Consider the following 27,682-nt stretch of genomic DNA (forward strand, 5'->3'; position numbering starts at 1 on the left):
CTCTTCTCCTGGTCTGCTTTGGCAAGGGTTTGCGATTGTTATGGGTGGGGTCTGTTGCTGGTCCCAATGGCTGCTACTGTGGCAGCTGTTAGCTTGGATTTAGCTTTAGGAAAGTGCAAGTTCATTTGGAATGGGGCCACATTTCCTTTAAATACATGTCTCCCGACTGGCCTTTGTATCAATATTACTTCCCAAGGAGCTCTGCCATTAACAATCTACAGCAGCAGTAACCTGTCAGCTCAAAGAAGAGCGTGCGTACAATGACATTTTGTCTTGTCGCTCTGATTGGCCTATCATGAATGTGACATACAGAATATTCCTCCAATCACCTTTAGAGAAATTTTTGAAAAGCTCTGCCCTCCCCAAATGCTGTCTACAGGGGCTTTCCCAGAAGAATGTGAAATACAGTCATGGATGCCCAAATATTAAGTTGAGGGTGCCAACAATTTTGTCCCGTCCATTTTTTGAGTTTAGTGTAAAATTATGTCAATTTTGGCTTTTTTCTTCTGTTTTTTTTTTTGTGTTTTCCCAATGCACATAAATGAAATAAACATGTGTATACCGAAGAAATTTGTAATTGCAACAATTTCTGGGAGAAATGGTGTATTTTCTGGAAAAATTCCACAGGTGCCAATACTTTCATCCATGACTGTATATCCATGCAATGGATGTTGGAAACTGTTGATCAGTTGTGTCAGGTTACATTACAGCAGCATCAGGTGCCACACCTGTTAGAAAAAGAAAGTGAGGCTAAATTTAGATAGGCTCACCAAAATTTGACAACAGAAGATTGGAAAAATGTTGCCTGGTCGGTTGAGTCTATATTTGTGTTGTGACATTTGAATTGTGAGGAGAAAATTGGGCGTTGTCAATATGAAAGCCCACTAGACTGACCAACAATCATGGCAATGATTCTGATGTACTGCCTAAGTGCATTCTGATGGGCTGATTAGATCTTTGCATTAAAGCGCTGTCAAATAAATATTCAGGTATTCAAAATACATGCAAATTTGAGCGCATGCCATGCCCACACCCTTTTACTATTGAAAAAGTTGTTGATAGCTTTTTATAATCATGCCTGTTGGATGTCCAAAGTACAGTTTGCTTGAACGAACATCCTAGGACTAATTTGTCTAAGTATGATTCCTTGGAATGGTCCAAACAACCCAATTATAGGTAACTTATTCAATGCCCTCTTGAAGTTTGAGTCACAGCCCCATGAGTCATGGGATTTTTCCACAAGCCACATCTGCCTTCCAAATTTCATTAATGTAGGAAAACTGGCTTTCAGTAGTGGCATGAAAGGAAACCTACATTTTTTCACAGTTTCAGATTTCGGCCGATTTTCATGCAAATTGGTGAATGTCTAATGACCGAAAACAGCAGGAGAAGAACAAAAGGTGCTTCGGCCCACTTGATCCTGTGGTTGACTTACTTCCAGTGGCTGGGCGTGGTAGTGCTCTGTGGGGTCTCTGAGCTCAGCAGCTTCTTTCATCAGCCTCTTCACCGCTGGTTATGCAGAGAAAACAGACACACAAACACACTGAGGTTAGTGCACGGAGGCTAAAAGTGATCATTACAGCTCACACCCTCACAGCTTGTCTGCTGCAGTCCACCATCATTATTTTAAACTGCAGCAGCTTTAGAGGCCAGCATCTCTGAGTGAACCGATGTTAACAGGATGTTAACACAGACGGACAGATGAGGAGAGCATGCAGGGAGACGGACACTGTGGACTGTCTCTGCTCAGACAGCTGGAGTAAAGAAAAAAAAAAAAACAGCTGAAACAATAATCCTTCAAATGTGCAGTCTAAGATTAAAATCATCTCTGGCATTTCTCCAATCCTTGGGGTTGCATCGACAAGACAATAAGTCTGCGGTGAAGAAAGACACATTTCATGTTGAAGTCTTTCACTTAGAAACAGATAATATAGTACATATATTCACTTTGCATTAAGGCTGTCCTAATACCAGGATCTTAAACCTCAGTGCAATAGTAGTAAAATAAAATCACAACCTCAGTTATAACAACATTTCCTGTGGATGCTCTTTATATTCCTTGTTTTTGCAGGATAAGAAGCCTAAAAGCACAAATCAGCATCCACTAATTCAGAAAATCAACAAAGAAAGGAAATTATTTTTATTTTCAGCTCAAACAAATTTTTGTACAACATGACTGTGGAAATTTAACATAATCCCTCAAATGATTGTTTTCACTAGAAGAATAATTTGCAGCAAGTTGCTTCAAACTTCTGGAGGCTAAAGCCTGATTTCCACTTCTTATATTGACTTTGCATTATGTTGGTCTTTGCTGTCAGGAGCTCTGCATACTCTGCATTGGCGTGTCTACGTAGTTCTGCAATACTCCATCTAAATGCTATTCAGCAATGTAGTTTATTGGTAGTTACCATCAGTATCCTTCTGTACTTTTTTGTGCACAGAAAAACATAGAGACTCTGTGTTTGAGCTGGTAAATACGGAGATGCACTTGATTAAAGAAAAAATGATTGCAAAGAAGAAAGAGAGGAGACAGAGAGAGAGGAATCCAAGGCCTCTGAATCATCTTTTGGTCAGACTGGGACTTTGCATAGTGATGAGATTCTAACCCTGGTTATTAGTGCGACTTCGAAGATTAAAATATGTAAACAGTGTCTAAAACAGGACAATATTATTCCTTCACCTTCTAACAGAGAGGAAAAAATGAATAAATGACCTCGGATAAGGTACACTACAATTTAGCTAACTTTATTAAGTTCAGATCAGTGATACGGTTTTGTTAGAGGAGCTGGGACATGACCTTTTATATTTCAAAGAAGATGAAAAGCCCAGTCAGAGCTTTAAAGAAGTAGTGAACACTTTAACATTTTTGTCATCTGTACACTGAAGTATCTGACTGAACTATGATAAAACACATCAATGCTGGTGGTATTTCTGACATTTGCACCAAACTGATAAAAAATCTGCATTTTACGACTTTTAATTAGCTCAAATGGACGTCTGCTTTGAGAAATCTTTTCTGAAAAGGTGGGGCTTATGTGACGTAGAAACCTACCATCGGTAGGTATTTATTTCCTCTGTTAAAAACAGTCCAAAGTAAATTACATAACCGTTAATAAGAAGAGAAAGGAGAAAGAGAAGCTTTCACATCTCCCGTCTTTCCACACACACCATTCAGACAGTTATTTAGACTAAAAGGCTCATGTTTAAATGACCACATCTCCTCTGGCCTTCTAAAAACTGGATCGTGTTGTGACATAATTAAGAGCTTCCTAACCGCTCCTGCAGGCTAAAACAACAGCCAGTCATTGTGAAGTCTCAAATGAGTATTATATCATCTGAAAGGTTTGTAAACACACCGTCCTGAGGACACACAGGCTCATCACACTTGTGCTGTGACCTTCCAGTTGTGGGTCAGTCTTCTGAGCATGAGGCCTCCCTGTCCTCAGCTGGCTCTGTTTTTGTGAATCTGAAATATTTCAGCTGGTGGTGACGGATGGAGCTCACTCTGCAGACGCCTGTTCAGCTGTTCACAGTTCACTGCGCGGTTAAGCCTCATGTCTGTTATTTAATTTGTTGGCTCCTCTGTGCGCTGCCACATGGACAAACAGATTTGTCGTATTTTTGGGTTTCTGTTGAGGCTTAACATTTTCGGGAAAACCCAACAGATTGTCATTGATGAAGGTGGAATAATTCCTGTGTGTGGTGAGAACAGAAACCACTCTCAAAACTGGAATCAAACCCACAACTTCAAGGTGTGTGGAATCACTCCCTAGCAGGGTTTTAATCATTCTCAGTGTTTCCTCTTGATTTTTAACCAGCAGAGCAAATGTTTACGCCATTTCCCAAAAAATACCACAATAACATCACATGTGTTTGAATAGCTCCATTTTTCATATTTTTTTCAAACTTTGTGAAGGAATGAAGTGAATGAGGTAGACTTTGTTTGGATGTTGAGGGTCCTTCTGATTTTCATGCTTTGAACTTGAAACAATAGTACTATCATTTAATATCAAAAAGGTTGTAAAAACCTTGATATTGTGACACTTCTTCTATACCACATGCGTTAAATGGTACAATATTCATTATTTTCCTGTTCAGTGATACCAACAGGTACCCGAGTAGGGAAAGAAAAAATAAATACAGTCATAAAATCATACAAAAGTCAAAAGAGAGAGAAGATCATGCAGCAGCACACTCTGACGTAAAGACAAGGAGCAAGGCTAGTTACAAAAAAGCAGTTATACACAGAAATAAGTTACTTTCTGTTTCACAGCAGCTGCCCTCTAAAAAGTCAGAAACACATTGACACAAACGTGCAGGAAGCAGTGTGTATTTGATTGCTGCTGAAGTTATATTCACTGCTGCTTCTGTCTCTGCTCTGCACTGTCACAGGCAATATTTTATGCACTGGTTGGTTAACAAGTTTTGCAAAGTCCTGCACAAAGATAGGGCAAACAGTTGCAAACAGACAGAAGAGGAGAGAGACAGAGATGTCTCCTGGTCCCTAAAAGTTTTTCTCTAGGGCCAATGTCCACAAAGCAGTCAGAGCTGCACTAGTCACTGTCACTAAAGCCTGCCACACACAGGATTTTTAGATCCATGGGCCCGGGTAATCAGTACCCTTTTTCTCCCCTGTGCTACACCCATGGTCAAACATGACTTTAGAGTAAATAGGTTACTTAGGTTAGCTGTTAGCTGCATGCTACATCCATTTCAGTTCCTTGTCAGTTTGTTTGGAGGTACATTTAACAGTGCTCATTGTTAATCACTTGTTTTGTTGCATCAAATCAGCAACTTGCTCCTCCATTTCCGACATCCATAAAACTTTATGCTGTCCGTTTATCACCATTGCTACGGCTGTGTTTTTGTTCTGCTTCCTCTTTTGGTGAGCTTGCTACCTGATTGGCTATCACTGCGTTCCATATAATAATTCTTCTTGTGCTAGCTCTGCTGTCCTCGGTGCTCACCATGCACAACAGGATTTCTGGTCTTAAATATTTAAGATGTTTAATATTTAGGATCTCGAGTTAGAGTGCCTCTGATCAGGTTGGTGAGGGAAAAATTCACTCTTAACACACCGTAGGCCACAGGCTAATCTGGCAAGATAATCTTAAGAACCATCCGATAATCAGGCCTTTGAGGACTTTGGTTTAAGGAGAGATTCAGTCCAACAATCAGCACAATTATGGTGTAGTGCATGGCACGCTTATCCCATCACATCTGGAATCTTTGGTCTGAACTGGGCGTTAGCTAGCGATCATATTTTAGTAATAACAGTACATGGATCCAACATTAAAAAAGCACCAACACTGATTGATATAGATATAACTCTGCTCATATCTTGAACATGTACTTATTTTTCTGTGAAATAAACATCTATATCAGCTGTCAGAAGTGAGCAGAGTTTTTCTCTTGGCTCCTTTCCTATAAAAAAGAAACTTGGAAAACATTTCGGAGTTTATCATCCTGGGAAATAGTCTCCTGACATGAAAACCTGCCAAAACATGTTCAGTGTATTTTTTATCAGTTTGGGGCCAAGATGCTCCTGTAGGCAGTAGCTGAATTTCTCCTCACATGGATCAGATTCCCATCTGCCCCCTCGTCTGTAGTAAACTGTTGGTTCGCTGCGTGACCTTCTGCACTCTGGTGTAAAAAACGCACAAGCACAGATTCTTCTCTCGTACTCTGTGTGTGCTTCCACTGTGGATTACAGTAGTTTGTTTGCATCTTCGCTGTCTTTCCTCGGGCGGAATCGCACACAACACGTGCCCTCATGACTGCTGTGGCGTCACACCCCCCCCCCCCGCAGCCTGCTCTTCCTCCCTGCTTGCCTTCATCACTGTTATTTGCCCTCCCACCTCTCAACACCGTTTCTGTCCTTCATCTTCTTCCTCTGTTTCATTTCACACTCTCCATTTCTAGCTCTCTTTGCCCTCAATTGGTTTCTGAACCAATTCTTGCCTCCATGAATGCCTCTTAGTTCCGCTTTCCTTTTCACAATTACTTTCCAATTTCCAGGCCGCCCTGATTCCTCGAGTAGCAGCTTGGTAGATGATAGTTCAGGCTCTGCTAGGGGAAAAGCTCTCAATCTGACCTTGCTGTTTGAAGCTGAAGCTTCCTGTGAGCGTGCAATGAGCACTCTGTTAACACGAGGCTGACACTGTGACATCAGTACCTGCTGCTGTGACTCATGACCTTGTGTTGAAGCATGATGGGACATTTAACCCCGGGGTTTGCCTTTGGCTGGCTCTCCTCCTGCAGCCTGGTAGTCATCGGCACATCAGGAAGCATGTTTGTGTCCTTTGCTGCCAGGGCGATGAGTAAACTTCACCACTATCATCATCATTGTCTGCTGGACTTGTGTAACCGCCGTCTCCTGATTGATGAGTGTGTTTGGATTAACCCATCAGGCTGGAGAGTGTTGGAGGCTGGGTCATGACACAAGGGTTAAAAGCAGCAGATGTTCCTGGGAGCGTTTCTTGTCTGCACAGAAAACTCTGAAACTACTGCCACAGAGAGACTGACCCCTTAAATGTGGGAAATAAAACTTTGTTTACTTTCTTTTCTGACTCCAGAGTTCAGCTTTTAGTAGCAGACAGAGAAATAAAAAGTTCTACTGTTGACTCTGAATCATCGCTTTAAAAAGGATAGGAAGGGCTGGAAGTATAGCAGGTTTTATAGGGGAAGAAAGTTTTGTTACACCTATACATCCAAAAAAGTTGGGGCACTGTGTAAATGCAAATAAAATCAGGATGCAATGATTTTCACATCTCATAAACTGATATTTTATTTACAATAAAACAACATATCAGATGTTGAAACTGGGACATTTTACCATTGCATGGATAATATTAGCTCCTTTTGAATTTGATGGATGAAAAACATCTGAAAAAAGTAGGGACACTTTTTGGATACTCTATGTGTTTTCTACTGGTAAAAGGTCTGGACTGCAGGAAGGACGGTTCAGGACCCAGACTCTTTTCCTGTGAAGCCATGCTGCTGTGATGGATGCAGTATGTGGTTTAGCATTAAAAGAGATGGGAGCATATGATGCTAAAACAGTAATACTCAACGTGTGGCTCTTGAGCCACATTCCATTCCACATTTTTAAAACTTTTTTGCCACTTTAATCCTGCTTTTTTCTAATTGCAATTTGATCCCCTTTTTGCTGCTTTTTTCCACTTCCTGCCCATTTAAGCTGCCTTTTGCCACTGAATGACACATTTTCCCCCTTTTTGCCAGTTTTGGTCCATTTTTAGTCACTTTTTGCCACCTTTGCAACTTTTACTTATTTTTATTGCCACTTTAAGCCAATTTTACGACCTTTCACCACTTTGACCTTGGCTCTTGCAAAGGTATTTTGCTCTTTGGTTGAGCAGGGTTGAGGAACACTGCTCTAAAACCTCAATCTACTTTTCACAGAACCACAGAACAGTTTTCCATTTTGTGTCAGTCCATTCTAAATGAGCTTTGGTCCATAGAAGGCACATATAGCTTCTTCTTTGCATGGTACAGCTTTAACTTGACCTTGTGGATGCCACAGTGGACTGTGTTAAAAGACAATGATTACCAGAAGTGTTCCTGCGCCCATGAAGTGATTTCCAGTACAGAATCATGCCTGTTTTTAATGCAATGACCCCTGAAAACCTGAAAATCATGAGCATCCAATACTGACCTCTGGCCTTGTCTGCTGTGCATAGGGATGTCACGATTACAGATTTTCTTGGTGCGATTATTGTCAGAGAAATAATTGCGATTTTATGATTATCAAAATTGTTTTTGCATTAATTAATTTCACACTACCATGAACATGTAAAATAACATGAACACTCCTTGTAGGTCTTGTATTTTAATTTATTTCCATCAAAATAATATATCAACAATGTAAAGTAACCAATAATTACAAGAAAAATGATGATAATCCCATTTGGATAGACCACTCCAGTGGTCTTAACTGAGTAGTGTTTGAGTTAAAAAGCTATAATTCAGTCCATCACATCTATTTTAAATCCCTCAAATATAAACACATTCTTCATATTCACAACTGTATTTATTGAAATTTCTCGTCAAAAACTAAATTTTCCCATTTTTATGTGGCATTTGAACATATCATAACATATATAATACAGTTGTCTAATATACTGAGGTTACCTGAACGCATCATATTTTCCGTCTTCAGCTCTTAAAGTTTGCTAATTAACTTCAATTCTGCCCATTCCAACGCAGATTTCTACACGGGATTAATATTGTTAACAAACAGGACTGTCTCAAAGTTTTGGAGCATTTATCAGCGTTTATCTGAGCAGCTGAAGAAGAAAACTGTCCTGAAGCAGCTGAAGTGAGGGAACCAGCACTGGATATGATAGCATGCGACCCAGGGGCAGCGTCTTTTTTCCTCAAGCCGACAGTTTAAGGTACATTCTTGTTTGATGTGATGCATGACACTTCCAGTTTATGTTCCCCTTGAAAGAACTGGTGTATGTTTTAACACCAGTCTTATCTTAAAATGACGTTACGTCACAGAGCCTATGGGACGCGATAGCAGTATCGATAAGCTAAAAAGTTATTGATTTTGGGTATTTCAAAAACACAGAACCGGGTCCTTATGGACGCGGGTTTTGATCGTCATCCCTAACATTGACATGACTTAACCCAGTTACTATTTACCTTTACTCTGGCGTACAACGCCGTGTGATTATCCCACAGGTGCTGAAGTATTATTGTGTATTGTTGTGTAACTTTGTTTTCATTCCAGGCGAGTTGCACTGGCATACCACCATGGTTCCCGGCATAATATTTTCTGGAAATTGACGGTATTTAGGAAACATTACGATTAACTAATCGTAAAGTTTAATACCGCAATTAATCGTGAAAATGGGTAATCGTGCCATCCCTAGTTGTGCATAGAGATTACTCCAGATTCTCTAAATCCTTTGATGATATTATGTATTGTAGGGTGTGGGATGTTCAAAATCTTTGAAATTTTACATTCAGGAACATTTTTCTGAAATTGTTCCATAGTTTTCACACAGTTTGGAACTCTGCCTCTCTAGAATGGTCATTTTGTACCCAGCCATGTTACTGACCTTTTGTTAGTTAACCTAATTAGTTGCAAAATGCTCATCCAGCTGTTTTTCATTAGTTCCACTTACTTTTCCAGCCTTTTGTTCCCCCATCCCTACTTTCTGAAATGTGCTGCTGCCATCAAATTCAAAATGAGCTTATATTTTCAACGAAATGGTAAAATGTGTCAGTTTCAACATCAAAAATTTTAAGTTGTACTGTGTATAAAATATGGGTTTATGAGATTTGAAAAATATTGCATTGTTTTTATTTACATTTTGCACAGCACCCCAACTTTTTTGGAATTTAGGTTGGAATTATTTTATTTGATTTAAGGATAATTTTCATAATGATTAAGAATCAAATGATTATGATGACTGTTTGATGCCAAAGCAACAAAAAAGTCCTGAACAGCCATTATCTAATGAGGCATTGCTTGAGCTCTTGCAGGAAATTGTCATAAAGCAGCAGACTGATTTTAATTGTCCTCCAGCTCTCATAGCTGATCACAGCTCATTCTCACAGCAAGGAGGTTCATTTAAATTTGACTTCTTCCCATTGATCCCTCCTTCATCAATGTCAATCACACCACACTGCTGCAGGCAAAGCTTCACCTCCACCACCCCAGCCTCCTCCTTTTTATCCTAAAGCTTTTGCTGCCCCCACTAACAGACTTTTATGCTGTTATAGAATAGATGGATGCTGAACAAAGTTTTACTCTTTTTGACATGGGTTGTCATAAATGCTGCTTGATGCCAGAGGTGTCATGGTTTGCTGCAGTCCCAAAGCCTTAGAGATGGCTTTATAACCCTCTCCAGACTGATAGATGTCAGTGATTTGTTTCTCATCTATTCTTGAATTTCTTTAGAAAGCGCCATGATGTGTGGCTTTTTGAGCTCTTTCAGCCCACTCTATTTTGTCAGACAGGTTCTATTTGAGGGATTCAAAAGGTCTGGCAGTATTTAGGATTGCATGTAGCTACTGAAACCGAACTCAGCTTTCCAAAAATGTAGTTAATCCCAGTCAATTCCTGATTTAAAAAGGAGGGGGCAATTACTTTGTTTTTGTTTTTTTTGCAGAGGCCAGGTTGGTTTGGCTCCCCTTTAATTAATGAAATCATCATTTAAAAACTGCATTGTGTATTTGATATTAAAATCAGTTTGACAATCTGAAACATTTTAATGCGATGATTATGCAAAAAAAGAAAAAAGAATTCAGGAGGAGATAAATACTTTTTCAAGGTACTGTAAACACGAAAAAGGTGAGAATACATAAAGCAGAATGACAGCAGACCCTCTCTGTAGCAACATGTGGACTGGCAATCTGAGCCTTCCTGCAGAGAAAAACATGTTTTGTTATATGCAGCTAGGCTTTTGTCCCCTGTGATTACACTGCAGTCATTAAAGGCCATTTCATGGCTGCTGTCAGAGGCAATCTTGTGTCCCAATCCGAAAACTTTTCATACAAAAATGGGCACTTATAAAGGCCCTTCATTTTGATTGTCCTGCTTAAACCCCACTCTTTATGTGGTGATTTTCCTCAGATTTAAATTCAAATAAAATCCTCTAAAAGGTAGGAAAATAAGCCAGGAAGACATGTGTGTGCAGGAAACCTGAAGGTGCCAGACACAGTAAATGTTTGGCACAAACAAACTGTATCATCCTTAGAGTGAGGGAGAATCAGAGCCAGTGTGTCCCTAAATTATATCTTATGTGGGATAGAGAAGAGTGTCTCTAGGAAAAGAAATAATAACCGAGGAGAGTGGAGGAGCAGAGGAGAAAACTTTTGACAGCAATTAGAATAAAAAAGAGAGAGGAGGGAGGAATCAGCGGGGAGAGGGTGACATGAGGAACTGCTTAAAGAGATTTTAACCTTCGACAGGAGCTGCAGAGCCGCACCCTGACGGGACCAGAGAGGAAAATGTCACTCCACCACTTTGGACCCAGGAGGGAAACTTTGAAAATACCACTTTGTATGCTTGGGCTCATGTCTGTTGTGCCTTTGCTGTCAACACAAAAACATGATGGAGAAGGAGAACAGACCAGGGGACACGTGTTGCATAGAGAGCAGTGGATGTCTAATAAGTGTGTGTGTGTGTGTGTGCATGGTGATGTCTTCGTTCTCGTCTTTTATCATCAGGCTCCTTCATGTTTTACATTTCAATTCCAGAATTTATTCATGGAGTTAAATCCTCGACTGAATGACAAGATTTCCATGTTTACTCAATGTTCTCTGCTGATTGAAGTTTGTTGGTGGTATTACTAATGCTAACCACACTAGATCAATCTGCAGATTTTCCTGCAGATAAAAAGCCTCGTCTTAATGAAGGGCTTCAGCTGCACAAAGAAAGCTGGGGGGAATCTGCAGCATTTAGCATATAGATTACGACAACAACAGAACTTCACAGTTTGCAAACTGACTTTGCTTATTTTTAACCAAGAACAAAACATATCAGATTTAGATGATAATAGTTGCTTTATTGTCCTTCCAGGACACTCTGACTAACACCTCTGCTGCGTCTTTCTGCAGCCACTGTGATGTCAAATAAGTCCACCACTGCTCCTGAATGTTTCATTTCACTTAGAAAAATCACAGACGGCTCAGTGGACAGGTTTGTGAAATTTCATCCCACAGTCAACTGTGTGTGATATTATTAAATATTCAAAGTGTTCAGGATCAACAGCAACTCGGCTATGAAGCAGAAGACCACATAAAATCCCAGGGAGGGGTCAAGGACCGCTAAGGTGCATGGTGTGTAAAAGTCGCTCTGCTGATCCACAGCTAAGGAGTTCTGAACATCCACTGGCACTAATGTCAGCACAAAAACTGTGTGGCGCTTCATGGAACGGGTATTCATGGTTGACTAGCTGCATGCAAGTCTCGCATCACCAAGTCCAATGCCAAGTGTCGGATAGTTAAAAAAGACACAAATGTGTGCCTGGACCAAAAAGGTGGAACAAGGTCTATGTTGCATGGAAGCCCTAAGCGCTCCATACTGTTTTTTATGTTTTAACAAAGCTCGTTTTTCTCTAACCTGACACGCCAGATGGATTTGTAGACAGCGTTTGGAAAAGGGCAGAGCCTTTGAAAAAAAACTTGAAAGGTGATTGGATGAACGTTCTGTCTGTCACATCTTTACGGGCCAATCAGAGCAACAAAACATGTGACGAAGCCACTACCGAGGTGTGCCACTACCGAGGAGTAAACTCTAAAGGTGCCAGAGACCGGGGGACCCCCGCAGCATCTGAAGGTGCTTGAACAGCCATGAACATTCACAAATAGCCGTGTGCAGACAAGGCCGTCCATAAGGAGGGATAAAGGGGAAGGTTTCTGGGGCCCAGCCAAACTGGGGGCCCATGGAGGTCAGCAAAACCATGGTCCATTGTGAAGTTAAACTGTGAAAACCATATATTTTATATTTGACTTGAATAATAACCACTCCTATTAAATAAACAAATTTCTTTCTTTATTCATTTGTGTAGTAAATAGCCTTCTTAATATGAAAATAATTTTTGTCAAAAACATAATTAAAATGAGTTTAAAATAGCTATAATTGTTTAATAATGGCAAAAAAATGGTGGAAAAGGTGGTGAAAATGGATTTTTAAAGAACGTTAATGAGTTAAAAGTGATAAAGGGATTAAAAAGTGGCTGAAATGGCTCTAAAGTAGGGGTGGGTAAAAATATTGATTAATCGATACATCGCAATATTTCACCCCTCAATTCAATATCGATTCAGCAAATCCTCTGAATCGATTCACCTCCTGGCCAGTGGCGGTCACTGTGCCTGTGATTCATGTTGTATGGACAGAGGCCACACTCGACCAAACAATAACCAACCATAACCATGTTATGTGAGGTTTATCACAATTTCCAAGAGGAAAGAAATATTAAAGTTTACATGCACTTTACTTTTTCATTGTTTATACAGAACTGGCATGTTTTTTACTTTTGTACTCTTTATGCACAAATAAGTTATTGTGCAAATTTTTATTTTCAAATGGTTTATTGCTAAAAAATGTGAGGTGGCCTACCACATATGTTCACATGGGCATGAAAATAATTATCAAAAAATTTTCAACTGGTCATTTGTGTATTTCTACTTCTTACTGAATCAACATCAAAGCATTTAAATCAATATCGAATCGATATCGAATTGAATCGCAACCTAAAGAATCAAAATCGAATTGAACCATGAAGTTCTTAGCAATACCCAGCCCTACTCTAAAGTGCAAAAAATGGTGGAAATTAGGTGGAATGAGATGAAAAATTGACATAAACTTGCAAAAATGTGGTGAAAATGGGTAAAAAGAAGTGTAATAGGTGGTTGATAGAAGCAATAACGGGTCAACAAAGGCAACAATAGCAAGAAAGTGGCAAAAATTGGTTTAGAAGTGGCAAAAACAGGCACAAAAAAGTGATGGAAGCTGTTTAAATTTGACAAAAATGGGTTTTAAGTGGCAAAAATGTGCTAAAATTGGCAAAATTGGTGTTTTAAGTGATGAAAAACAGTTAAAATTTGGTAAAATTGGTGTAAAGTGGCACCAGTGTAATTTCAAAACTATTATTAACTATCTGGTGACCCCCTCTCAGTGTCTCACGACCCCCAAGGGAGTCATGACCCCAAGGTTGAGAACCACTGCGATAGAAAACTGCGAACCATGGCGACTATAGACATGTAAGCACTCCACTTCGTCATTTTTGAAAAGAAAACAACTCACTGCTGTTCTTTGTTCTTCTTTTAACGAAGAAATGACGTCAGGTTCTGATGAAACTGGCGTTTTAGCAGCATCCACACTAAGCTCTCCCGCCATAATTGCACCAACCTCTTGTTGCTGCTTGCTTACGTCATGACTCTGCAGCGCCCAAAAGTACTGCCCCTCATTGCTGATTGGTCCTACCACTTTCTAACTGGGCCCAAACGGTTCAGATGGGAGCTTTGCAACAAGGGTTCCCTGGAAACACGGAAACGGGCGTATCCATCTGCTTTGCAAGGTTAACTAAAAAGGGCTTCTCAATAATCCAACAGAGATGTGATAAAAGCATGAATAACTTTTTCCAAACCATTAAAAGAGATAAAAGAAAATTCTGGAAATAGTTCTGAGTTGATAAAATCCTGAATGAGGAAGCATTTTCACATGAGGCTCCAGACTGAGGTTACCATATAAAATAACACCAAGGCTCTTGACTACAGGTACCAGATTATCAGCAAGTTCTCCAAGAGTAGGACAGATTTCATTAAATGCCTGCTCAGGGCCTAAAATAAGAACCTCTGTTTTTGATGTGTTTAGCTGGAGAAAGTTTTCAGCCATACAATCTTTAAGTGCAGCAGTACAACTTTTAAGGGAAACAATGTTTGATGGATCAGATGGTTGAGATACATTTGAGTATCATCTACAAAAAATTATGTGGGAAACCTTCCAATGAGAGTGGAGGCTGTTACAGCTGCAAAGGGGGGCTGACTCCGTATCAAAGAAAGAGTTTTTTAATACAATGTCATTACTGTCCCTGTTGGTGTTATGGTCAGGTGGCTGAATACTTTTGTCCATATAGTGTAAATCAAAGTCAAATGAATAAAAAGGCTAAGCAATAAAAAGTGAGGTGACTACGTTTTTAAAGTACATTTTTGAAATGCAGGTTGTGTTTGTGCTGTTTGAATGAGCTCTGCATGTGATTATGAGTTATCAGTCTCACTGTGCATTTGCTACATGACAATTAATCAGAGCAGCAGGTGGCCGGTTTCATTAGATATGTCAGAGGTTTACAGGCTAGAAGAAGTAAAAACAAACAGCTCAATAATTCACATTCAGGTGTATGGAGACAGATCATTGTAAAGGCCTTTAGATACATGAATGAGGTTTGATCACAGCACACTGGACACAGCATAGGAAGTTAAGGTTAGTGACCAGCTGGACAGTTTTGCTAGCTCTGCACCCACACTATCAGTAACAAGAATTTGTTCCAATCAAATTAAATCCACTTAAGCGTCTTGATTGGCTATTGTTACAAACTAAAGTTAAAACTGTACACAATTTTAGAATAACACACAGATTCTTGTGGGAGGGGAATGGACTACAATGGCTGTGATGTAATTTCAACATCTGGGGCAGAGTAAGTCTATAAAAATAAGGGTCATCAGGTTCAGATTGTCCACTTGTAATAATTTCCCACTTTTTGCACTTATTGGCAGATCAACCCATAAAATACGGTTGAAATTTTCCTTTAATTCTCTCAAATCGGTCCGCTTTTTCCCTCTGAATAGCACTGAGACTGGCACGCAGAGAGCATAATAGCCCCACATCTCAGGAAATTAAAGGAAATTAGCTTCAGATGAGTGCCTTCACCACCGACAGTTGTCATTATATCCCTCAGAATCAGTTTCCAGCTAAAACTCTCTCCTCCCACATGTTGTTAAGACCTCGTTAATTATGTATTATTAAATCGCTACTCTTTGAAGTAGTCTTCATGTGATAAAAATGTTTCGTCCATGAACATTTCACTACATTTCTGTCGTACTCAGCCTTGTGTGGGCTGTATGGGAACATATAGTTCAGGCCGTGAATGGCTCAGGGTAACTATACAGCTCTGTGTGTACTGTACACAGTTAGTACAACTTCAGGGTATGGTTCATGCCTGCTGCTAAAAGCGACAACAAGCCTGATGTGTGGCCTGAGTTGTGCTGACAGCTCAGGGAGTAGTGGTCTCCTCAACAATTACCCAGCAGGCTTTGGTACACGGCACGCTGGCAGAGCTGGGCTGGTTTCTCACTGCAGCAGAAGACACATTAAGGTAGAAATTACAGTTGTGAGGAGAAGGACCAGCACACTCCAGAGTGGTTTTATTAGCAGCATCCTCCTTCAAATATTATTTGTTTTCAGAGGTGAGAGGTTAAAAGGACTTTGTTATTGAACTCAAGACTTTACCTGGATATATTTTTCAGACAGCTTTCTCCCTTTCTCTTCCACCTTTTATCACAAGTATCTATTAGGGCTGTAGACACCAAAGAAAATCTGGTCTATTAAAGTTACACCAACACCTACCAATCAATTAGTTAAAAATATTACTTTCAGTGACCGTTAAACAACAGTTACAGTCAACCACAGTCTAAAAAGCAACAGTTAATTCACACTAAAGGCTCTACAACCCCGTGAGTTTCTATTCTCTCTCATTATAAGGAGGGAGAATGTTAATTTAAAGACAAACTGCACTGAAACAAAACAATGTGACATCAGCTGTGGTGCTTCAGCAGCCTGTTAGCAGCACAGCTTCTTAGGCTATGGTACATTAAAATGCTGTCATAATAATAAACATGGTATCACGAGCAAATGCCAGTTCAGGGCTTTTCCACGTCAACCATGATCCTGTACTGCTGTGACCTCCTGATGGCCGTCATCCAGGCCTGTGCCAGGCCCATGCCCCATCTCTCCAGGTATCCTCCCAGCTGACCCATCCTTGATGCACACAGTCACCCCAGCATCAGGACTAATCACTGGGTCCTTAGCACCCAGTATGCAATGAACTACATCAGGCCCAGGAAATGTCGCCAGGTGCCCGTAACCCCAGACTTCCACTGGGTCCGTCTGCGGTTCATCATGGCTGTGCTGCAGTCTGACTGCGTTCCCCACTGTGCATTAACACCCACCTACTGTGTTTTCAAGGCATTGCACTGCTCGAGAACGAGGAGTTCATGCGATAATTACAGAATCATGTTCAGCCGTGTGTGTAGGGTTGATCCAACTTTGATACCAGTATTGGAAATATGTCTGATACTGCTTGAAATGCAGGTTTTGGTGTCAACAAAAACTAGACTAAAACTAAAAAAGGACAGAAATGACTAAAATGTGACTAAAACTAAAATGCATTTCCTTTAAAGACTAAAACTAAGACTAAAATTATAGCTGCCAAAATTGACAGTGATTTAAAAAACAACAAGGCGGTTTTAAAAAGTGGTGGAAACAGTCGCAGCAGTCTGACCTGAGCTGTTGCCGCTCAAGATAAACCTTCTGATGTAGCTGCCTGCCATTCAGCTAGTAGGGTGCTGCAAGCAGAGAAATGTGAAAAGGCAAATATTAATCTGTTTTTCAAAGCTAAAAACATTTTGTTTGATAAAGTCATGCTATTACTCTTGGAAATTACTCTTTCATCAATCAACACGATAATCACTTGTCATCAACATCATAGCAGCAAAATTTCCAAGAACATATAAACACAAAAATGCTTTGGCAGATGAGTCTTGTTATAACAAAGATGTCTGCTGGGAGTTATTAATATTCCACGGACAAATTTAGCTCCTGGACCCTTTAATTTTCATGTCATCTCTCATACAGACCACGCATGCTGCTTAGGAGCACAGCTGGAAAATGGAGAGCCTTTTCAAAACAGTATTTCTATTTCTCTTTTCACATTTATCTGCTTTTTGGGGATAATCAGGCCAATATCTAGATTGTTAAAGTTTTGTAAGCAGGACGTGCTGCGCGGAAGACAGAGGAGTAAAAACATCCCCTTCTTCATGTTCCTTTATGATTTTTCCTCTTTTTATACCACTTTTTGTCTCTAGTCAGTGCTAAGATATTTTAGTCTTTCATGTTAGACTTTACAACAATTTATCATTATTTATGGAATGAATGGAAAGTCTTTCCTCCAAATGCTCTAATGAAGACTGCAGCATGCAGGTCCATGTAGAGCTTTACCTAACGGTCCTCTATACTGATTGATTCCTAACAGGTCATCTTCACTCCCTGTCCCCCATCTGACATTCCTGCATCAGAATCTCAACTGCAAGTGATCTATATGGAGAGGCACTTGTCAATCCCCTTGTCCTGCATGCACCTCCATCAAATATGCCTGTGCTCTGTAACACATGTTTGACTGGCTTTGGTTGTCGCTTTAATCCGAAAACTTGCAGTGCTCCCTGCAGTTAGGTCAGATCGAGGGTGGTTCATATTCTTACTAAAAACAAACCACATAATAGAGATGAACCCCGGTGAGCCTGAATAATGTACAGGCTGTTATTTGCATAAGAGGTGGATAAGTGAGTTCCAGGTCATCAGTGAGGATGTATTGTTGATGCAAAATGTGAACGCAGGTACTAAGTGCACTCATTTTGGTATCTGAGGTTTGAATGACCCATTTGTCGCTGCACCGATCACATAACAGCTCAATGTCTGCTTTCACCCATGTTTTATCACAAGTGCACATACTTCTACCAGAGTAAAGAATGTTTTCATGGCACCTCCATCTATTTCATCAGACTGTATCTCCTATTCCTTAAACAAGAGTGATATTTTCTCTTCATCTAACTCTCTCTCATGGTCCAGTCCAATAAACCCAGGTGCCATAAATAAGATAAAAAGAAAGGCCACACTTTGAGGTGGGCTGAAAATATCAAAAAGATTGAGAGAGCTGTATCCAAAAGCAATTAGTTTAAAACATCCTCTCTGTCTCCCTGGCCACTACTTAGTCATGATTTTTGGCCTCTGGGGACCCATCAGTGCCCCCGCCAGTGAAATCAGGAGTGCTCAGATGTGTGATCGAGCTATCAGGGCTGGACAGGCACTTCAGGATGAGAGATGAGCCCTTCAGTACCTCACCCACCAGTATCTCCTGAGACCAGTTCTAGCTTTGATGGCAGAGCCCGTGGCAGCTCACAGTTAGCCGGGTCTCCTCGGGTCATGAAAGAGACGTCCTGATGTATGGATCAAATCTCTGAGAGTGAAATCTGACCATCCGTGACAAGTGTTAAACTTAGCCTTAGGGGTTGAAAACAAGTCCTGGAGCGTGCAAACTATAGCAGAGAAATTCTCCAGATATATGGATGACAGCACGGCACTGCAGGGCACATTAGGATTGATTCCTCCTATTATAATAAAATCACACCCACAAAACTTACACTTACACAGCAGTCTGGTTGTAAACACAGCAAGTTAGTAAGTAAATCAGATCTATTGAGAAAAATCAAGTCATGTTCTTCAAGTAGAAATCTGATGTTAGAGTTTATCAGAAGCTAATTTCCTCTTTTTTAAGTTCTGGAGGGTGAAATGTGACAAATTCTGAAATTTGAATAGACACTGATTTCTGCAAGATTCAAAGATTTCAAGTGACTTTTATCACATCTCTAAAACATGTTTTTTTTAATGGAAGCACAGATGTATTGGTTTAACATTGCTATCAGCCATTATCTCCCCTGATGATAAACATCTGCAACTGGAAAATCATGTGGCTTTCATCAGTATCAGTAACAAATGTTTATCTGTTGTGTCTGATTGATTTCCTAAATTATTTTAAACATCATCAACCCTGATTTTTACTATTAGAGTAGCTCTAGCAGGGTTTTTTTTGTTGTTGTTGTACCACCGCATTACTGTAAAGCTCAGTTTAGATGTGTCTCAAGATGTTGTATTGTTTTAATAGCAATGGCTCTCATAGCAATTTCAAATCTGAGCCCTAAACAATTATAACCATTTTGTCTCCCCTGAATTTAAGTCTTAAAAGCTTATAAAACATCAACCCTGTGGTGTACAGTCAATCTCTAATCATCCTTTTATTTTTAAAGACAACCTGGGCTGCAGTTGCACTTAATTTTTATAAAGTTATGGGACTATTAAGACAAAAGAAAAACAAAATGGAAATTAAAACTCAAAGACTCTTATTTTTCAACAAACATAGCTAAGACTTTTTTGCACAGACTTGTTCTCCCATCTCTTGGGGACCAAAAAGTGAAAAAAAAAATCATTCATTCAGCCAGGAACCCTCTCGTCATACATTCAACATTTTTTTGCAAAATGGATAAACAGTTTTATTTAGCTGAGAAGGCTCTGCTCAAAAGAAGCTCCCTGGGTTAGTCAAGCAGCATGCTTTGACTTTCCAGAAAGCACATAGCTAAAATAAATTTATAGCAATGCATACTGGATACAATAAATTTGGTTCAAAAGCAATTAATACATTGTAGCATGAATCTGAATATGAGGGTGTAACAAGCTTTATGCTATAAAGGAGGAGGCTGGGGTGGAGGAGGTGAAGCTTTGCCAGCAGCAGCAGCATGCATCAGCATTAATGCAAGCAGGGATTAGTGAGACGTACGTCATATCTAAATGGGTCGCTGTGTTGAGTGAGAGAGCTGTGATTGGCTGTGGGAGCTGGGAGGCAATAATTGGGATCAGCTAGCCGTCAACTCCCGTGCGGGCATATGACTACCATGTCCTGCATGAACTAGCACTGAGCCTCTTTTCTGTGACAAAAGTCTTCAAAATATTCACATATTAACCAAAAAGTCCTTAAGCATAATTGTGTTAGCTTTATTTGAATCCTTATTCAAAGAAGTTCCTGTCTGCAGTGACACAGAGGGCCACACTGGCTTTCTGTCCCTCCATTAAGAGCTGCCTTCTCAACAAGGATTTAAATGCGTAGTTTGACAGAGTATGGTGCAACAACAGAACAGCCCACCACTGGTTTTCGCAGCTAGTCCCAATGCATTGTGGGATACAAAACAGACACTATGGAAGAAAGCATTAGCCGCTAGGAGCAGAAACAATTTTAAAAAACGATAAAAATTTGATTTAAAAAAAGAAAAGTTTAGAATCAAAGTTACCGGCGTGGATTTAATCTTAAACATCCTGGAAAGTCATCCAGGTGAGAGAAGCGTCCGTAAGAGCTACAAAAGCACGGCTACCATCATTAGAATGGCACAGCCAAGGACTTTTTAAGTCCCTACAATTTATGCTTCAAAACCGGTAGTGTAGTGCAATTACAGCTGCCATTTTTGGGTATCGCTCTACCAACTTTGCACATGTAGAGACTAAAATTTTTGCCCATTCCTCTTTGCAAAATAGCTCAGGCTCAGTCAGATTTGATGGAGAGCGTCCGTGAACAGCAATTTTCAAGTCTGGCCACAGATTTTCAATGGGATTCAGGCCTGGACTTTGACTGGGCCATTCTAACACATGAATGTGCTTCAATCTAAACCAGTCCATTGTAGCTTTGTCTGTATGTTTAGGGTCGTTGTCCTGCTGGGAGGTCAGTCTCCGCCCCAGTCTCAAGTCATTTGCCGATTCTAACAGGTTTTCCTCCAAGGTTGCCCTGTATTTGGCTCCATCTATCTTGCCATCAACTCTGACCAGATTCCCTGTCCCGGCTGAAGAAAAGCATCCCCACAGCATGATGCTACCACCCCCATGTTTCACGGTGAGGATGGTGTGTTGAGGGTGATGTGCAGTGTTAGTCTTCTGCCACGTATGGTGCCTTGCATTTGGGCCAAAAAGTAAAATTTTGGTCTCGTCTGACCAAAGCACCTTCTTCTACATGTTTGGTGTGAGACTCCTTCTGGATTTTTTTTTTTTTTTCAACAACGGCTCTCTTCTTGCTACTCTTCCATAAAGGCCTATTTCAATTATAAAGTCTGTACTAGTTTAATATTTTTTTTTAATCACTTCAGTCCATAGTCATTTCCTACTGTAATGTGTGTGTATACCTGCCTGCATTTTCCCTCCTCTCTGTGCTGCATCACTGTCTGTTATCATCATCTAGTGTTTTTAAGGCTAATGACAGCCAACAGTTTGATGTGATCACCTTTGGCACTCTCAGCTTCGTGCCAACAATTGTATCACAACAGTTTATGTGGCGTTCAACATCACTCCCTCAAGAATACAGATCAAATCTAATCAAGTCAAACCTAATCTAATCATAAGATAATGAACGATTCCTATTGCAGGGTTATAGATGAGGCACGCTGATTTCACAGTTTCCAGAGAGGCAAAGTTTTGCCTGTGTTTGGGTTTTTGTAAACAAGTTTGTTTTGAATACAGCTGCACTTTATCAATGCTGAACAAGTGTACACAATATAAATGTTAAAAGAAGGAGTATAACTCACTGCAGCATTCTTGGTGTCTGGTGAATAGTTGGTTCCATTCTTATATGTAGTGAATAAAGTTCTGCAGCTCTGATTGGATAATCCATCATTTAGACACAGTTTTTGTAGTTTATGTTAGAGACTTAGAGCAGCATCCAGCTTTGAAGACAGAGTTTTTACATGGACCGGCCTCCTGGAAGCTCCTGCATATCTAATGAAGCTGGAATAAAATATTTAACTGAAGGGTGAAAGAGGATTTCACATTTAAACCATCTGTATGAAGCCTTTTACCTCCAATTTCCACATACAACGAACAGCAATCTGCATGCCTGGACCAACACTTTGCTCCACTTCATTCGAAATACGCTGCAGGTCTATTTTCAGTGCTGGCCATTGCCAAACTGCGTCAATTCCAGTCGATCAGAAAGCTCCAGAAGAGGAAGTCACAAGCGTAGAAAATCTGGTTCTTTCAAAAACCAATGCACGGACCCCCAGTCATAAATCATCACTATATCAACATTACGTCTCATCCCGCAGTGAGAGCAGAGGTTCATCGAGAGGTCAGTGGGTCACAGTGCTACAATGGCGCAACTGGCATGGAAAAGTTAACTTCTGGGGACAGTTACCCAAAGAATTTCACATAAAACCACAGATCCTTTAAGCAAACATTATCCTTTTAACTTCCTAATGTACTCACCCTATGGCAGAAGCAATAATATCATGGACTTAGACCGGAATGGATGATAAATCAACCCCAAAAGGTAAAACAGTTCGTTGCTGACATACTATTCCTGCGTGAACTCACTGTTCTCCTGTGATCTCTGCCTGCTGATCAGGGCTGTGCTGTGGCGCAGCGCTCTAGACTCACTTCCAGTGGGCGAGGTCGCTCGCCTTTGGTCAGACCAAACCAGCGGCGCTTCGGTGGGCAGCGCAGTCGTCCTATGTGGAAATTGCGGGTTACTGGTTAGAGAGATCTGTCAACTGATAATTTCACATTCAATTAAGTGCCAAATACAGTGGAGTTTAGTCGACTAGATTAAAGTTAAGAAAACTCTCAGAAAAGACTAAATTGAGCCCCGTTTATTTAAGACAACATCACAGGGGCAGTTGGTGATGTGAAGCTAGTTTACAGAATGTAGCTAACATTAGCAGTGTTAGCAGCCTAAGATCCTCTATTCTCTACACCAAAATAGTGCCAAGTCCTCCATTCAAAACAGGAAGAAGAATTGAGAAGGAGGCCGCAAAGGTGGGTGTCCTGAGCAGTGTTGGTGCCAACTGGCTGGAGATGCAGAGTGTGGGGGTTCAATGTTAAAGAAGTGAGTTTGGGTGAATGAACTCACAATCTAAACTAATCGCTGTCATTCGACAAAATTTGATGACAGCATTTGTCACTGACAGATTACATTTTTGATGTTTCATTGGATCTGTGTGTTTTCGTGCTTAACGCATACGTTGCATTGATAGATGAGGAGTGAACCATCTCTCCTCCTTACTCTGTGTTTAGAGTGGCATGAAAGCAGAGTCCGTGATGCGACATGGAAACAAAATACAGCATAATGGTGGGGACTTTTGCAATATGGTCATGTGCCAAAACGTAAAAATGCATGAGCAATTACACTGCTGCAAACTTCTGCAGGGTCCTGATGAAAGCCAGGAAGCACAGCAGGAGCGTATTTGTCTGCTGCAGCACTGAAGCAATAGTTAGTTAACCTCACTGTTTTAACTTTTTAACAGCAAGCAGTGAGCCCACAGGAGCCTGTCTTGAATCTTAAGGAGTTGGGATGTTTATTAGGTATTAGGTATTAGATATTTTGGTACTGGTTCCGTGCTGGTACTGGATTTCGATACTGATCTCTATGTGACACACTCCTCACTCACTTTCAGCTGGTCACAAACAGAACAATGCTTCTATAGCATGAAGATTATCTGTGATATTTGTAAAGTGGACCTTGCTGACCATGGGAGCATGAGGTTGGTCTGCAAGATTTTGAAGAGAATGCATGTCAGACATCTCTACTATATAATTTGTTTTGTTTTCATATCTAAGCAGTTTTACATTTTTAGCCTCTCACTCATCCTTTTTAAACAAAAACACTGCATGATTTCTCTTTTATCTCTCCTTTTAATCTTTTTCTACTTCCACTCTCACAGTAAACGCTGAAGCAAACTCGTATTAGGGCTGAATGACTTTGGAAAATATTCTTATTGCGACCCCCCCCCTCCCCACACACATTGCAATTGCGATTTGATATGTGATTATTCCTCAACTTTCTTTTATTCCTTAACAAGGGATGAACAATTCTTTAAAAGTGTCTAATTCTGATGATTTTGACTGGTATTGCAAATTGGATATGAACTACTGCATTGAAGGGATTTTGTTATTCTTATGTTTATTAAGAAAAAAGTACAAAAATAAAGGCTATTCTAAAAAAGGGGCACCTGAATGACTGCATGAAACGCCATGCATAACATCTCTGCTGCAAAAATGAGTTTAAAACTGGTATTTTAACACAAATTTCAGGTCACAGAAATATCAAACCTGTGGCGATTTGGAAATTGCAGCAGGCCATGTTGCGATTTATTTTAATTTTCAATCAATTGCACAGCCCTAACTCATGTCATGTTAATATTTAACTAAAATTGTGTAAATCCTCCAGAGACCCTACGTGTACTTGAGGACACTGTTGCATGCTGACTTTCTTAAAACTTAGTCATAATTTTGCTTTTGGAACTTAAGAGATGATTGCCAAGAATTTCCATACAGTCAATTGCTTGGAATGTTTGGAGAAGTTGCTTGAAAATTTTCAGGAATTTTCAGGGAACTTTTAGTGAAAGGCATTTTTGAATTTTCAAGGAAATCCTCCATAATGAATGAGAAATTTCCAGGAATTTAGAGGGGTGTTAATGTTTTATGAATCTCTCGTTATTCTTAGTGGAATTTTCCAGGATCTCCAACCTTTTACCGGAAATTTAAATCTAACGACTGGCTGACATACACTCAAAATGGGGGAAAAAAATACAGACTTCCTGTTCAAGTCATGCTTAGGTTATAAAATTATCAGGCTCTATAAATCCCAAGAAAGAGTAGAAACTAAAAATGCATTAGTAACTAAAGCTCAGGTTTCAGGAGGAGGACATTACCAGACTACTTTCACAGTTATGTTTAAAGTCAAGACAAAAACAAAGCTTGAATTTAGATTCATCACGGCATATAACCTCAATAACAACTATTAAACCCAGCTGAATTGACTATTTGCCTCAATAGTCAGTGATTTGTAGACAGTTAAAAAAGTCGTTAGTTGCATCTAGCTACAAAGACATGACACGTCCTGTTACAATTATTAAGAATTTCTCTGTCCTTGTGAATTTTAGGAAATATATGAGGTACTGTAAAACATCAACTAAGAAATAAACATAACATAATGGTCACTTTTTAAACTTAATATAGATATTTCAGTACTTGTTTCTTTAATGAGAGCAAGAGGAAGGTGGTGGACGGTGCTGTGGAGTCTTATCTCTACCCCTTTGTTTAGTTACTATTTCAAGTTTGAATCAATAAGTGATTTCAGTGTAGTTTTTTGTAACATTAACCCTACTTTGAAATAAAAGACTCTGCTCTGAACCGAGACAAAGATAACCAAACTGGTGGCACAATTTCACTGCCTTCAAATCCTTATCAAATTCAACTTGAGATGTATAAAAAGGCAGTTTTAAATATTTATGGGTTTTTTTGACAAGAAAGCCAAAGATAAAATCTGTGTTTGCTCTTTAACCTTTTTCAGTTGACACTGAGATATCTCGTTGAGCAGTTTTTGCAACAGACACTTAATTTAACAAGAGTCTGACCAAATCAGCCAATCAAAAACGTCAAATCTCTCAGAAGGAAATGCAGTCGCCAGCTTTCCTTCCAGCCTCACATGTATGTCAAAAACTTTACTTTCTGTATTTTTGACAGACTAGGATCATAAAAAAGGAGAAGGGATCCAGATCCCAGGAGCATCATCAGCACACGGCGGTCCCTGCAGTGTTTGGATGCACTGCCACAGGCGCTCCCCGGCTCCATATCCCCTCCTGCTGTGTTTCACTTCCTGTGCCCATTTTTGGCGTTTCCCTCCGGTGACAGTGAGCAGACATGACAAGGAAAAGCCCTTTCCCACACGAGCCCCTCTGGCGTCTGTTGGGTGAGCAGAGGTCCGGTCACTGGCTCAAGGCGGGACGCCGATAATCCTCGTATGCAAAATCATCTTATGTAACGCATATTTGGTGTGTTGGCCACTGGGAATGATTCATAGTGCATCCAGAGGGAGGAAACAAGGCTCTATTGCATAACAACAAGCCGACTCTGAAGATGAGAAGGAGCAGAGAGGAGAGAAAGGACTTCTTCAAAGTCTGAGCCTCTCCTTTGCTGCTGTTTCCACAACATCCAGCTCAAAGGTAAATCCAGGACGATGAGACGCAGAGAGAGCGCTAATCCCTCTATCAGAGCTGCAGTGATTTATCTATTTAACTACTAATCCATCTAAAGAACAATCACAAACTTTTCTGTTAACCCATTTCTAGTTCCACTGATGTTAAAGCAGAAAACTTTCTATAATGCTTCTAAGAAGTTAAGAGTTTCACCAAGACAAATCTAGAGGCATTAAGGCAGATGTCAGCAATCTCTCCTTCACAAGACGGTCTGACTCAAATCAAGGCGACGATCCAGTTGACAATTCCTTAAATTACAGAACAATTCAGACTGATTTGATTTGAATTAATCTAATGCTAGTCACCTGTGTAATCCTCAGTCATTTCTATGCTTTCTGGAACAACAGAAAGAAGAATTAAAAAATCAAAACAGCATGTCATTGTGTGTTGTTTTTTGCTGGGACTGGTAAAAGAGAAGGCTTCTGTTACAAAAAATATTCTGACATTTAAGTATACAAATGGAAGACTAGAAATGCACAACGTTGTATTTTTACCGACATCCAATATGCCGATATTTCCACGTTCATTTCAGCTGATACAGACAGGCCTGCCCACTGAGTTGGCTGAGCCACTGAAACCCATGAATGAGCTATTCCAAGATGTGATTCGTTGAGGATGTTAATGCATGTGTGCTTGATCAGTATTGGTGCTTCTGTCCTGCTTAACCGTAACTTCATTATAGCACTGAAAAGAGTGTCAAGCTATAATTGGGTTGGGATGTTCAAATCATTTATTCCTGACACTTTTAAACCCTTTTACATCACTGTTTCTGCCCCTTTGGCATCAGTTTGTTCCACATTAAACCCATTTTTGTCACTTTTAAAATCCTTTTAACTACTTTGGCCACCCATTTTTGCCACTTATTATCACTTTTAGCCCATTCTCACTGGCGAATCCATCTTGCAAAGATCCCACCACTTTTATCAGAACTTGACAACAATTCTTCAGTAAAAGAAGAACAAAGAACAGCTGTGAGTTGTTTACTTTTCAAAAACGACAAAGGTCGAGTACTTACATGTCTATAGTCGCCATGTTTCGTGTTATTCCTCACTAGCTGTGCACGCGCAGCTCGATAGCAGCTACGTCATGTGTTTTGTTGCTCTTATTGGCCCGTACAGATGCGATAGACAGAACGTTCATCCAATCACACTCAGAGGTTTTTTCAAATCCTCTGCCTTTGCTCAAACGTTTCCTATTGAAGCTTTCCCAGATGGATGTGTGAAACAAATACATCTGGCGTGTCAGGTTAGGATACCCCTTCACCTGTCATGTGAACGCACAAGACTAAGGGGAAGGGCTTAGAGGGGTA

At 40.1% G+C, this 27,682-nt stretch overlaps 1 protein-coding gene across 2 annotated transcripts in view; it reads right to left on the bottom strand.

The window, feature by feature from the left end:
* The window catches only part of ube2j1 (ubiquitin-conjugating enzyme E2, J1), a 92,253-nt gene that overhangs the window by 54,183 nt on the left and 10,388 nt on the right, over window positions 1-27,682 (bottom strand). The window contains exons 2-3 of one of the 2 annotated variants that reach the window (XM_041805869.1): window positions 17,037-17,100; window positions 1,436-1,509 (exon numbers count right to left, since the gene is read on the bottom strand). In XM_041805869.1, coding sequence (XP_041661803.1) covers window positions 1,436-1,509; window positions 17,037-17,085 — 123 coding nt within the window. In that variant the 5' untranslated portion in view covers window positions 17,086-17,100. The remainder of the gene's footprint in view (window positions 1-1,435; window positions 1,510-17,036; window positions 17,101-27,682) is intronic. The other variant, XM_041805870.1, reaches the window with a different exon arrangement.

Source organism: Cheilinus undulatus, linkage group 14, assembly GCF_018320785.1.
Source record: "Cheilinus undulatus linkage group 14, ASM1832078v1, whole genome shotgun sequence".
Classification (NCBI taxonomy): Eukaryota; Metazoa; Chordata; class Actinopteri; order Labriformes; family Labridae; genus Cheilinus; species Cheilinus undulatus.